General features: G+C 39.6%; 1 protein-coding gene across 1 annotated transcript; it reads right to left on the bottom strand.

Moving 5' to 3' along the window:
• Positions 1 to 814: 814 nt before the first annotated feature.
• CRYAA (crystallin alpha A) lies at positions 815 to 10,785 on the bottom strand. The gene is made up of 3 exons (XM_007434951.3): positions 10,538 to 10,785; positions 8,868 to 8,990; positions 815 to 1,024 (listed from the first exon to the last, which is right to left on the bottom strand). Exons 1-3 carry the CDS (start codon positions 10,724 to 10,726, stop codon positions 815 to 817), a joined length of 522 nt encoding a protein of 173 aa, XP_007435013.1. The 5' UTR covers positions 10,727 to 10,785.
• Between the last annotated feature and the right edge of the window lie 3,341 nt (positions 10,786 to 14,126).

The following is a 14,126-nucleotide window of genomic DNA, read 5'->3' as shown; positions in this document are numbered from 1 at the left end:
GCTGGAATCTCAGACTGCATGCTAGAGATCAGTAAAACAGATGGAACTATATTAGAATTACAGCAAGATTAAGGAAGGTGGCATATACATGCTGACCAGGGACAGCTGAATACAGGTTTGAAGCTTCTGAGCTGTGATGGATCCTGAAAGATCTGCAAAGATGCTTGTTCTTGCATCAGTGGCCATTAAGATGTCACTGCTGTGGATGATGCAGAGGGAGATAATTTTTTAAAAAATACACCTTTCCTGAAGAAAATTATAAAGCCCTCCAAACACTATGAACTCCTACTGTATATTTCTCCTTTTTGGGTTAAAAGCAGGCAGAGCAAATTTGTTGCAACTGTCAACCCATCACCACTGCCACTGCCATCACCATAATCAACTTAGCTCACCTTTGTTTCTGCCTTTAATTACTTTAGAAGACAACAAATCTATATTCTTGCTTTCATTGCACCAGCCTTCATATGACTGATTGATGCTATGACGGCTAGTGTTGCCAACCTGGCCCTGTGTTTGGGGTTGGCAAATGTTATCAGATACAGCATGACATTTAGACCTTTTCAGAAGGAATACGGAAGGCTCTGGAAGATACTTCATCTTCCTGGTCATCCTAACAAGGTGTGTGAAAGTGGGGAAAAGTTTAGGCTCAAGCTTCAAATCCTCTAGCTGCTCATCCAGCCTTCATTCCTTCCAAGAAAAGAATTAAAACAAAAAGAAAACCTTCTAGACATTCACGGATATCTATGTAATGATGCTGTGAATGAGGCCTGAAAGGGGTCGATAGCCTGGATGCTTCAGCAGCAGGAGGTTTAAACTAAGAAGATTGAGCTGAAGTTGGTTTCTCTTCACGGGATACAGGAATGGGTCTCTCGCTATGGCTGGGCTCTGTGGCCGACTGAACCTTGGGAGCAGAGAAAGTTAGCATGCCGTCAGTGGACAGAGAGCAAGTGATGGCTGACTGGTCGACAGTGGAAGGAAGACGGTATCGACGATGGAATTCACGGGAAATGTATCCGTGGTCGTCCTGAAGAGACACACAATGAAAACAAAAGCAAAACAAAACCCATTGGCGTTAAAGGATGAGGTTCACTTGCGTGTCCTTCAGAATCAATTACTCTGTAAACATAGGCCTGGTACAGAACAGAATTACAGAAGCAGAAATGACCCAATATATATCCCCTCCATTATTGCTTTCATCTATCCTCTCCTATCTTCACAGAGCTGTAAGTGTGTGTGTGTGTGTGTGTGTGTGTATGTGTGTGTACACATCCACAGCCACCGCCACACATACATATTCATGAGGCTGTCTCTGAAGATACCTGCACATTATAATTGGTGCAAAATGCAGTGACCTGCTTCTTGGCTGGTGCCAGTCACCAGAGCACATAACACCTGTACTGCAGGCCCAGCGCTGGTTACCTGTACTTTCCCAGGCACAATTCAAAGTGCTCCTGCTGACCTATAAAGGCTTAAATGGCTTGGAACCCAGGTTCTTGCAGTACCGCTTTTCCCACCCAGAACCAGCCTAACCTGTATGGTCGTCCCAGGAGGAGTAAAGTTCCCCACTTCCATGATGTGAGGGCCAAGACCAGGAGGTTTATAGCCTGCTGTTTAAAATGGCTTCCTCTAAGAAAACAGACTGATCTCTTCCTTAATATCATTCCAGAAGATGGTAAAGGCAGAGTGCTTCCTGAAGACATTTGGTAAGAAAACGCTGGTATTGTTTATTGTTGTTATAGTGTTATTTTTGTTGGATTGGAGAAATTCCACTGAAATTATTGGGATTATGCTTGCATTTACCTTTTTATTTTTATCTTACTGTGAATGTTTTAACTATATATTTTCCCCTTGTATTGCAACTGTTTTAACTGCTAGATGTAAACTGCCAGGAGTCCCTGACAGATTCAGTGGTATACAAGTACAATAAATAAGTAAATAAAATACGTTGCTGTTCAGTTAATGATAATAAACATACCATAATTTAAAGCTTTGGGCACTTCCACACAAAGGGATCTGCAACAGTTTGAAAGCAACCTCGGACCTCTGTGAAGATCATTTCTGTCTGCCTCTGTAGACTTTCCCATTTGAGACTGGTGCACCATCTGTGGGTCACCCTGAATTCACAACTCCTACCCAAAGAGCAGGTGGCAGCTGTGGCCAACAGGACCTTTGCACAGCTCCACCTAGTGCACAAGTTGAACCCATTCCTTCAGGCAGTTACTCACACCCTGGTCACCTCAAAAATGGACTATTGCCATGTGCTCTACATGGCACTTGGCTTGATGACTACTTGAAACAACAGCTTGTCCAGAATGTGGCAGCATGAACAGTGATTGGCATGCCACAATATGCCAATGGGATGCTACTGCTCCGTAAGCTGCACTGGCTACCAGCTGACATCCGGATGCAAATTCAAAGTGCTGGTTACCACCTATAAAGCAGTTCATTATATAGGGCCTGCCTATTCAGGGAGATCAGGCAAAGGAGGTGTGCTTTGGGTCCCTTTGATTAAACAGTGTCATCTATCAGGACCTAAGAAGCATACCTTTTCTGTTGCGATGTTTGACCTCTGGAAGAGCATTTTCTCAGAGATCTGCACAGCTCCTACTCTAATGATGTTCAGAAAATCATTGGAAACTTGGCTGTCCCCCCAGACCTTGGGGCAGGGTGATAGTTGAGCTCCTGTAGGATGATTTGTTTGTCATAGAGAGGTTGCCTTCTGGACACTTATGATCTGTCCTTTTATTTTTTATTCTTTCTATTTTTTTTTAGTGTTAGCTACCCAGGCTCAGCTTGTGAATGGTATTAAATAAATACATTCTCATGATGTCAGCAGTACTGAAAAGCTGGGCCAATGTAATACTACCTTAGCCACACTAGTTGAAACCCATACAAAGCTAGAGATTTGGGGAGGGGGGAGGGAGAGTCATTGGTAGCTCTATTTTCCCACTGTGGGGAACTCTTCTTCTGTCCTCCTCCCAGCTCCTACGCTTCAAGTCCTGCAAAGCAAATATTAGCTTGAGAGCTTTATGGTTCCCTTCCCTCTCCCATCATAGACCAGATAAAAGGAAGAAGGGTGAAACTGGCAATGTGTTTTCTCAGTTTCTATCTCTTTTTTTGGCAGGGAGGTGTCAGTGCCACAAAAATGTCAAAACATTGGGTGTGTGTATGTGTGTATTGGTTTTTCTTTTTCTTTTCCTTCTCTCCATTTTGAAGACGAGAAGCTATCACCAGCTACAACAGCCTGTGGCACTACAACAGCCTGTGGAGCTACAACCACTGTGGCAGGACAGTGATTTTCACTCCTTGTTCTCAGCTGGTAGAAGTGAAAACAATCACAGATCAGCTTCAAACTGCTTTGGAATTTGGTGAGTGGAAACAGTAGTGATGTGGAAATCCCTGTGGTCAACAGAAGCAGCAAAACAAATGAATTGACAGATTAATTGATAATGAATTGGCATAGTTTTGAGATAATATAATGGACTGTTTGAATGATGTTTCTGCTCTCCTACGAAAAAATCATCTCTTCGCAACTAGGAAACTAGCAGCATACAATAACAGATATGATGAAACAGGATTTTTGTAGCTCACTTTTCCTTTTTTTCTCTATTTTTACACACTGCCCTCAGACTGCATGTGCCTATCGTGGTTAGGATATTTAAGTTCATAAAACCATGATTTTCAAAAATTAATATATTCCCATTATCATCTTTGCAGATGAGAAAGCATTATTCCTGCTCACTCTCCTTTTCCCATCATTACTGTACAAGCATTAAACTAACATTGTTTTTCATGCTTGTAAATCTGTTTGAGAGAGAAGTAATTGTTAATTAGAGTTTTAAGACTAAAAAATGAGATTCCGTGACTTTCCAAAGATTAATTTTTCAAGTATTGGCTGAAGAAGTAGTAAGTTCAAACTAAAATCTTGAGGTATGGATAAATGAAACACATATTTTATTTCAAGCTTGAAACAAAACACCCCATCTGGAACATTACATTACATCAAAACATTTCAAGCTGGCTGCACTTTGACAGAACAAAACCTGAACCAAATAAAGTGTTTTGTGCCCTTCTTTTCACAAGAATAGGAGGGACAAAACTTCATGTTGAGGGCTACCAGCAAGCCAATTTGATGATGATGATGATGATGATGATGATGATGATGATAACAATAAATAATAAAACAATAAATAATAAAACAATAAAATAAACTCCTACTATGGGAAGATTTGTTTCATCTTCCTGTGCTGCCTTCCCTAATTTCAAGTACAACTGTACCCTTCTTCCTTTGCCTTGGGGGTTAAGCTAATTAAAAGAAAAACTGGTTATTAGCCTGGCATTCTCTAGTTTGAAAAACAATTGACTGACTGGCTGACTGACTGATTTATTGACTGTGTGCCATCAAAAAACAACAGTGCAAAAATCTTAATCTCTTGCACATCCCTTTCAAATCAGGTAGCTTCCCCAGGCCAGGAGAACATCCTGGTAGGAAATGAATCCCAGTTAGTCAATTAACACAAATGGGGTTTCTTTCAAACATGTTTTAAAGTAAACCTTTTTCATAAATTTAGGCACAGAGACTGTCTCCTTCTACCCCTGTATTTAATGGTTCATTAAATGGTTTACTTTTCTTTGTGGCAGTCTGAACTGGCTGGTTGCCACCCAATCCCAGAAAAATAATTGCAGTTTCTACCTGGTAGAATGAGAAGACTCCTTGCACTGATGATGTTACCTAGTTCGGTAATGAAATGTCTGCAAGCAAACAACCAAGTTCAGAGAGCATCAAGGACTCCACAGTTCAACCCTAAGCTACATATATTCTTTTCTATTAGAATGAAAAGCATAGGGAGGGAGGGAGGGAGGGAGGGAGGGAGGGAGGGAGGGAGAGCATGAACAAGCTACTGAGAGGGAGAGCCACCCTACTCTGTAAACACAAACTTTTCCCACCTGATTGCCAGCATTTATATCCTAAATGTAAATTATATTTACATCCTCAGTTGCAAAAAATAATCATACACACACACACATACATTCATAGAGTCTGTTGCATTTTTAAATGCACTTGGATCTCTACAAACAAAAGGACATAAGAAAACACACTGAGTACAGTGGTGATCACCAAAAACTCAGCAAGCCATCCAGTTACTTTTTTCCTTTTTCAGTTGCATTTCAATCAAAAACCCCCGAAGAGCCATTGCCAAGGAATCTGAAGCAACCCATCAGCTTCAAACATTTCAGAAAAAAAAAAGATACTACTGTATGTGGAATGGTGACTGAGCTTGTCATTTTACCTGTATAAATGCAGTGTGCGCTTTGTGAATGCGCGCTTGTCCTGTTGACTGTGGAATTTTCAGGGTGCCTTGGAAGATCAAGACTCACTGCATTTATACAGGTATTCTGAATTACAAAATCAGCAGGAGCATGTACCGAATGCACACACACTTTCAAGCTGACTAGGCCAAATCAATATTGCACTACTTCTTCTCATTGACATTTCACTTGCTTTTCTTTATGTACACGTGTACATTCTCATACAAATGAAGGGATCTTTTACAAAACTGCAGTGAGCCAGGCAATGATGTGAAGGGTGGGGAACAATCAGATCCATAATGGCTCCCTCATTGTGCCATGTGTTCTTTAAATGCCAGCAGCATTGCTGCAAAACTCCATTCCCAGATCATGCCACCCAGCTTAAGCCAGCAGTGACAAGTACATGACTGGTCTATTCTGCTACACTGGCCTAGGGAGGAAGATTCCAACTGCAAGACGCAAGACAACTTGTAATTGCATCATATAAAACAGTACAAAACACTCAAAGTGTTTTCCCTTGAAACAGTCACATTGTGTTACATGCTTGAACCAAAATTCATAAAGCATATGCATTTTGTTTTGAGTATGAACTGTTCAAACCAGCTGTTTTGAATTCAACATGTTTGGAACATCCTTACTAAAATGTATTCAATATCAGTGAGTGTGTTGTAGGCCTTGTGGTAGATATTCCTGTACTTGACACTTTTCCATTTCTAGATTCTCAAGCCTAAGAAACCATGCTAACTTACAAAAGCTCTGTCTTTGCAGCTTATTCAGCAGTATTGACCAACAGATAGTGAAGTTCAGTTTGGCACCCATTCATTTCTTTCATAATGTGCCCCCTAAAATAAATATCCAGGGAAGATATTTTAAGGACAAAGAATTCATCTGGCCCTAACTGCATAATTCCTTGCATGAAAAATATTCCTTTATTTCCTTTCTCTTTCTCTCTCTTTCTGTCTCTCTCACACACATATGGCCCTGATACAGATTGGGATCTTGGTGTGGGAGTAAAGTGGCTTCAACAGTTTGCTTCTTACAATGATTTGTATTTAGATTAGGCCAAAAGTGGGAGGAAAATTTATTGATTGATTTATGAGATGTATGTGGCCACATAAAGTCTGGGTGGGGTACAATAAACAATTAAAATCACAACAACTAGGAATGACAGGCACTTAGAAACCCACAAAATACATTTCCGCACTCCAGGCGGTAATTGTAATCAGCCTATCTTCAATGCCCAAGGAAAGAGCCATGTTTTTAATGTCTTTCAAAGACCGGCAGGGTTGGAACCAACTGTATGTGGAGCATAAGCTTATTCCAGAAGGCAGGCACTGCAGTGGAAAAGCCATACTGTCTAGGTTGCCGCAGATGGCATCACTTTAAAGAGGGGAGCCTAAGCACGCTCATATTATTAGAGTGTGTGGGATGGACAGATACCACTGGAGAAAGCTGGTCCCACAAATAACTCAAGCCTTGTGCCATGTAGAGTTTTATAGGCAATAACAGCACCCAGAAGCTTATTTGGGAGCCAGTGCAGGTTACAAAGAAGATGCATTACATGGATGTACTGAGGTGTACCTAGAACTACCTGTGGTGCTTCTGGACTAATTGCAGCTTCTGGATGGTCTTCCAGGGCAGACCATGTAGAGCATGCTGCAGTAATTCATCTGGGAGGTGACTAGAGCAAGCAGGTCTTCTCTATCCAGGAACATGTACAGTTGGCATACAAGATGAAGTTGTGCAAAGACCCTCCAGGCCACATATGCCCCTTGTGCCCTTCTGAGCAGAGAAGTGCCATCCTCCTACCCACCCCTAAGCCCAGAATGGAAAATCTCCAATTCTAGGATCAGGAGGGCGTAAAACCTATTTATTTAAACGGGATCCTCTACTGCAATTTAAATGAATGAGCTCATTCAGATCAGAAGCATAGTGTAGAACAAAGAATTAATTTTCTCATCCACCATGCTTAAGAGCTGGACTATATGGATAAATTCATATGTAGTTTGATATTCTTGTTTCTTTTTTATTTCCCCTCTCTAACTCAAGAGAACACCAAAATTACTAGATTTTAAGCCCTCTGAGAAAGGGGCTGTCAGACCCACTTTGTACAGTCTCATTAACTTGGATCATATATACCGTTTTGATAGGGGATCACAAGAAGTAATAGGTTCACTATTGTGCATTGCAGACCTCATCTCGAATATCGTGTCCATCTCTGGCATCTCATATTAAGAAGGATTCAAATAATGAACATATTCAGAAAGGAGCAGTTAGGATAATCAAGGACTAAAAAGAAGAGAATTTAGTTTAACTTGAATGGTTCTAGCAGGTTCTTTAAGGGAAATGCTGGCTTAACAGGTTCACATTTTTGCCACAGCAGAGTGTGAAATTCTGGCATTTTCCCTTTTCTCTTCAGCAGAGGATTGTCCACGTGGAAAGGAACTTATTCCTTGTGGGGGAAGGTTGTTACCTAATGGGTATTTTTGTTATCTATGGCAGCCAGAGATGGGTAGCAATTTTAATTTATTGTTTGTTTACTTATTTATGTCACGTGTCTAGGCCACCCAGCTCCAAATGACTGCTTGTCCTCAGTCTGTAAGGTTTGAAGTTTTGGAAAACAGCCATGGAACATCTTCAAACTGCTTTGGAGGGAGTGGAATGTACCCACAGTCTATGAACGTCCTCCAGCTTAGTCACCTTTTTCTTCTTACTGTACTTCTACCACCTAGATTTTGTTTAACAGCCTAATTAAGATTATAAAAGGTCAGACAGGCCACAAAGACAAACAAATTATCCTATACACTTTGGTGGATTGCGGTCTACTTTATCACATTTATTTCATTACATTGTGATCCACCAAAGTTTATGTAATCACATTTTTTTTTCTTTGTTGTTTTTGCTACAAATGACTAACATACTGTAGCTACTCCTCTAGAGCCTATTTAAACTTCTGAAAACTTTTTGACTGACCCTATATATGTGTGCGTGTGTGTGTATTTACTCTGTTATAGATTTTGAACTTTCCCCAATGGACAACGCAGCTGTCTTTCCCCAACTCTGTTTGAACACAACCTTTTTTCTTAGAACTCCAGACAACCTTTTTATGTAGTCACAGATCATTCTCAATTATGCCCACTGCCTTCTGAATAGGATGAGAAATTTTTTTTAAAAAACCCTATAATCAGAGTGGGAAGGAGATTTAGAGGTCATCTAGTCCAGATTCAAAATCAGTGCAAATATGGCATTCAGCTCTGCTTAAATATCTCTAGCAGAGGAGAAGTGGCTACTTTTCAAATCAGTCTGTTGAAAAGTTCTTTCCATAGGAAATTTCTCCTAATGTTCAGCTTATAATAAATATACCTAAAACTTCCATCCCTTGGTATTAGCCCTACAGTAACAGAGTATAATCACCATATCTTATCATTTGATCTTTCCTGGAGCAGATGCACAATCAACCTCCTTCACGTAAACTGCAGGTGTTAATACTAGGTGAACGAAAGTAATTTCTCTGCTTTTGTAATATAATGGAAACTTTTGTTATTGCTCTTCCTTACCTGTCTCTCATTGTGTTTGCCATGAATTTCCACAAAGTCTTCAATGACTTTCACACTCAAATCTTCAGGGGAGAAATGCTTTACATCCAAAAAGACAAGAAACTTGTCTCGGTCAGATCTCACCTGGAAATGAAATGCACACATCCCCCCCACAAAATTAAAATTAGCAAGATTAGGTGGTTATTTAAATAATAAACAACTTAATCTATATTGATTATGTTCTATCAGATTACATGATGATCCTCTCTGCAATACAGTTTATAAGAACAAAATATCTGGGCTTTTTAAAAGCAGCCCAGTCTAGGGCTGGGTAGAGATGAAAGGACTGGGGCTCCAAAGCACCTAGTGAATACTGAGCTGGGGCTCACTGTTCTGGAACCAAAGGAAATTAGCAGGAGCTTTTGTACTAGCCTGATTTTTAAAGTAATTTGTATACAGAAAATATGGCAGAAATCTACAACTTATTAAACTGCAAGGAATGTATGGATAAAGTTTTTATTGTGTTTTTGTCTTTCCTCACCTTATGTGAGTCTAGATGACATGGTCTTTTTTTTTTTTTTCTTACTATTTTAAAAAAATTATTAAGGTGGGAAAGACAGAGTAGCTACATAGGAGGGAGGCAGTAGAGGTTATGGCAGGAGGCAGTGGAAGTTATGCATCTTGAAGTACTACTTTAAGATAGATAACTTCAAATGGCAAAATTAGCTTATTCAAAGCATAAGGAATTAACATTTTGGATTCTGTATATGTTCCTACAGAAAAGCTGCTTATGATGCATTTTCTGGCTACCTTTCACTTCACATTGGGATCACAGCACCATTCAGTTAGATTGGGCATTCATCTATTTTGTGAATAGATTTTTTTTTTATTCCCATCCAATCATTGAGCACAAGTTGTAATTCACTGATTTTAAATATTTATACATGCATAGACACTTTAGTAATCACTTATTTTTAATAGTAGCCACTTTGTCATCGGAGTTCTTGCTAGATTGCTGAACTGTCTTACATATGTTTGCAGAATGTGAATCAGAACAAAACCTAAAAGGGTGGCATTTCAAACTTGACTGTTCTGAACGCAAGGTCTCAGTAACACTTTGTCTTTATTAATAGTCAGTAGACTATTCTTCCTGATAGGCTACCAAATAGCTCTCTGATCATAAGATGCCTAAAATGATTAAAAAAAAAAAAAAGCACAAAGTGCTCATGGTCAAACATGAATTTATTTCTAGCTGCAAAGGAACCATTTGATCTGAATACAAATGTCACACAAAGATTTGCTTTCAGCTAAGCATGTATGTACAAACTCTAGTCCAATATTTAGCAAATGTTTGACTATATGAAGAACAAATATGCTTATTCTGCTTCTTTCTTTTAAATTATCATCACAAGATACCTGCATTACAGCTTGAGTAAGCGATAACAAGATGAATCTCCTATTGTTCTTTGGCCATCTAACCTATCTACAGTATTGATAAGACTGATTAAATTCTGGAACAATTCCAAGGGAATCTTCTTGTCCGCATTACTGTGGACCATTGTAAATCCTACAACCTTCTACTCTTGTTTACCTATCAGTGTTGCCTGAGATCAAAATCCTGGCAGTTTAGCATTGCTTTTAGGAAGAGATCTTTAATAGAGCTTAAATATACTAAGGTACAGGAGTCTTACCTCAGAAACACCTGAGTCCAGCAAATTGCGGAAGAAAGATTGCCTGTAGTATGGGCTGAGGGTAGAAGAAAACAAAGGTAGGAGATCATATTCAAAAAAACCATCTCCAAAAAATTGGTCAAAAAAGCGGCTTGGAATTAAAGGTCCAAGAGCTCGTTTGAACCAGGGATGCTGAATGGTAATATCCATGGTCTTTGCTGCGGCTGCAAGCTTAGAAGTGGGAAAAAGTCAGGGCAGTCACTGTGATGATAGTGAGGTCTTTGCTGAACCACACTGTGGGATTATAGAAAACGTCCCTCTATATATACCACTTTTGCAGAATGAAGGCATCAGCGGGATTTCTGGAAAGACATGATCTCATTATGAAGGTCAATCTGGTCAGCAGAAATTGTAGGGGCTGACCTGGGAGTGACAGTCTAGTTAGAATCAGTGCCAGAGGGTTGGACAGTCTTCAGCATTCTGTGGAGAGAAGAGCTATTGTATTATTTACCAGCCAGCCATAACATGGGCCCTTCACCTAGGAAAGCATGCCCAAGGGAACGTTTTGCCCACTTTACTATGGACCATTTGTAAATCCTACAACTTTCTAGGCCTTTTTGTGTATCATTGTTGCCTGAGATCAAGAAGGAGAAAAGTAATTTTTTTCTGAAACAAATATATTACTGAGGATTACAGATGTTTTATTTCAGACTGAAAGTAATTGAATGAAAGCAGTTGAAAGAGCTTGTGATAGAATGTGTGAAGGGAAATAATTAAATGACAGTTTAACCTGTGAACATGTTGAGTTGGATATTGGAGCTATAAATCAAGAACCTAAATTCTACTTATTTATAAGTCAATAAGAATTAGTAGGCATTCATTTTAAAAATACCAACATCCTTAAATTAAAACAATGAGCTTTTCCTACTTTTATGCAACTGCTAGAAAAGAAGATTCTGAATGGGAATGCTAGACAGAAAAGTTGCATGGTCGTGTTTGTGCATCTGCCGTGGCAGTTTGGAAATTACGTTGAAATACTTAATTTGCCCTTTGCATATCCCTGAGCAGCTTATTTATTTATTAGAAACATTTATATGGCTGCCCATATTATATCAAACAGCTCTAGGCAGCCATATTTACATATACATCTAGGTATATTTACTCTAACAAGTAAATATACAAATAATAAAATACCAAAGAATGTTTTTAAACATACTCTCACACATCACCAGATACCGTAACATTATCCTCTCAAAACACACCAACACTGGGCACACCTCCCATCCTGGCCCAATGCCTGAGGGAAAAGTCAGGTCTTAACAGCCATCTATAAGGCAAGGAAAGTAGGCAACCTCCGTATCTTAGATGGGAGGCTGTTCCATACAGTAGGCACAGCTACAAAAAGGCACACTTGCTCAGTCCTGCCAGATGACAACATTTAATCAAGGGAACCGAGAGTAAGCCCACCTTATCCAATCTATTGGGATGAATAGATATTCTCAGGGAGAGACGGCCCCTCAAATGACCTGGCCCTGTGCCATGCAGGGCTTTCAGGGTGATAACCAGCAACTGTAAAGAAACTGTAAGTCAGTGCAGGTTGTGCAGCAGCAGTGTAACATGAGCAAGCCACGGGGTGCCCAAAATTGTGTCCAATGCTGCATTCTGGACCAGGTGAGGTTTCTGGGTGGTCTTCAAAGGCAGCCCCATGTAGTGCAGGTTGCAGTGGTCCAAGCGGGAAGTGACTATAGCATTAGTGACTGTAAGCTAGGCCTTCCAGTCCAGGAATGGACATAATTGGTGCACAAGACGAATCCCTGCAAAAGTCTCCCTAGTCATGGCTGTCACCTGCTCCTCAAGAAGGAATTGTGAGTCCAGGAGGACCCCCAATTTGTTCACCAAATCTGTTCAGGGGAGTGCTACCCTATTGAGAGAGAGATGGTAATCCCCCAGATCCAAGGTACTCAAGAACCCAGAGTCACTCCATCTTGCCTGGATTGAATCACAGTCAAGTCTTCCCATCCAGACCCTCCCAGCAAGCACCTGAATGGGATCACTTGTCTGGCCTCGGTCACTTTATTCATAAGGCATCAAACAGAATCCACAAGAAGCTGATATTTCTTCCAAAATAGAAAGAGAGGGTTATTCTGGTAGAGTTAACCAGTGGTAGTTAATGCAGCCCCAACAGCCTCTGGGCTAATTTTCAGAGTAGGCTGACAGCGTTAGGATGTTCCCATGATCTCTTAATCCCTCCCTCCCTTAAACATACCATCTGAACAGAACCAAACAGATGTTTTCAGTGGAAGAAAAGAACTAGAACATAAAGAGGCTTACAGAAGTTACAATTTAATTATGGGAAGCTATTCAAATGATTTTAATTTTTAAATTTCCATTACCTAATGGTTTCTATAAATGAAATCCAATGTCATAAAACTTCTTTTCCAATCACAGTGGAAAAGAAGCTTCTCTCAAGCTTCTTCAGAAGTTCTCCACATCCCCAGAATGTATTTGTTTGTTAGATTTATTTCTTGCTTTTCTTGCAGGAACACAATGTGGTATGAATAGCAATCCCTTCTCCCTTTTTTTTTTTTTTTTTAACACAACAACCTAGAAAGATAGGTCAGGCTGAGAGAGTATAAGCAGACCAAAGTCACCTACAGTAGTGCTTAAAAGTTGTGAACCCTTTTGAATTTTCAATATTTCTACATAAATATGGTCTAAAACATTATCTGTTCTCCATACGAATCCTAAAACTAGATAAAGAGAACCTAATTAAACAAAGGAGTCAAAAACATTATACTTGTTCATTTTTTTATTGAGGAAAATTATCCAAATCTACATATTTGTCGGATGAGAGAAAATTTACATATACGTGGTTCAAATGGCCTAGTTGAAAAGTCATTAAAAGGGAAATAAAAGCTTGTCACAGATCGGTATACAATCCACAGATGAAAAATATGTGCTCCACTGACTCTGAATAAATACAGTCATTACAAGGGCAGAGTCTTTGTACAAGTGATATACCCTGGAAACTTCCTAACAGGACCTAGGATGGAAAGGCATTTAATCAAACCTTTGCAAAAGTGATCTAATAAGTACTAGGATTTAGATAGGTTGAATATGAGGCTATATACCAATTGTTTAAATGAACTGGAAAACAATGCATTAGCTTTACTAATCAAGTCCTGTGAGCTTATATCCCAGAGTCTTTGCCTAATTAACAAAAAAGCTGAAGTGTATGCCATTAAAAATAGGTGATCTGGAGACAGGCCACAATGATTAATTTTCTGATATGTAGTTTTAAACCAAGAACTAATACATGGATCTTCAACAAGGGAAGAAAGAATTCCAAAGTGGAATGGAACACATAAATCCCCCCAAATATTTCTCTATAGAGCCATGGGAACTGCTCTAGTAATGTGGGATAGAATGCATCCTCCTTCATGACAGCATTAGCCATATTGTTCAGAAGAACCTCCAGTGTTCCAAAAAGAGTTTTGTATAGAAAGGATAAGCAGAAAACTCCCATGTTCTGGACAAGTTATGATGGATTTTAATATGTGTCCCCTCCCCCCAAATAACATAACTTGCTGTTTTTTAAGATCAAATATCT

The sequence above is a fragment of the Python bivittatus genome, unplaced genomic scaffold (assembly GCF_059951505.1).
Source record: "Python bivittatus isolate LINGU-HERP-01145 unplaced genomic scaffold, Pbiv_v1 ctg000350_np1212, whole genome shotgun sequence".
NCBI classification, from domain to species: Eukaryota; Metazoa; Chordata; class Lepidosauria; order Squamata; family Pythonidae; genus Python; species Python bivittatus.
This window is presented reverse-complemented; position numbering and strand designations above follow the sequence as displayed.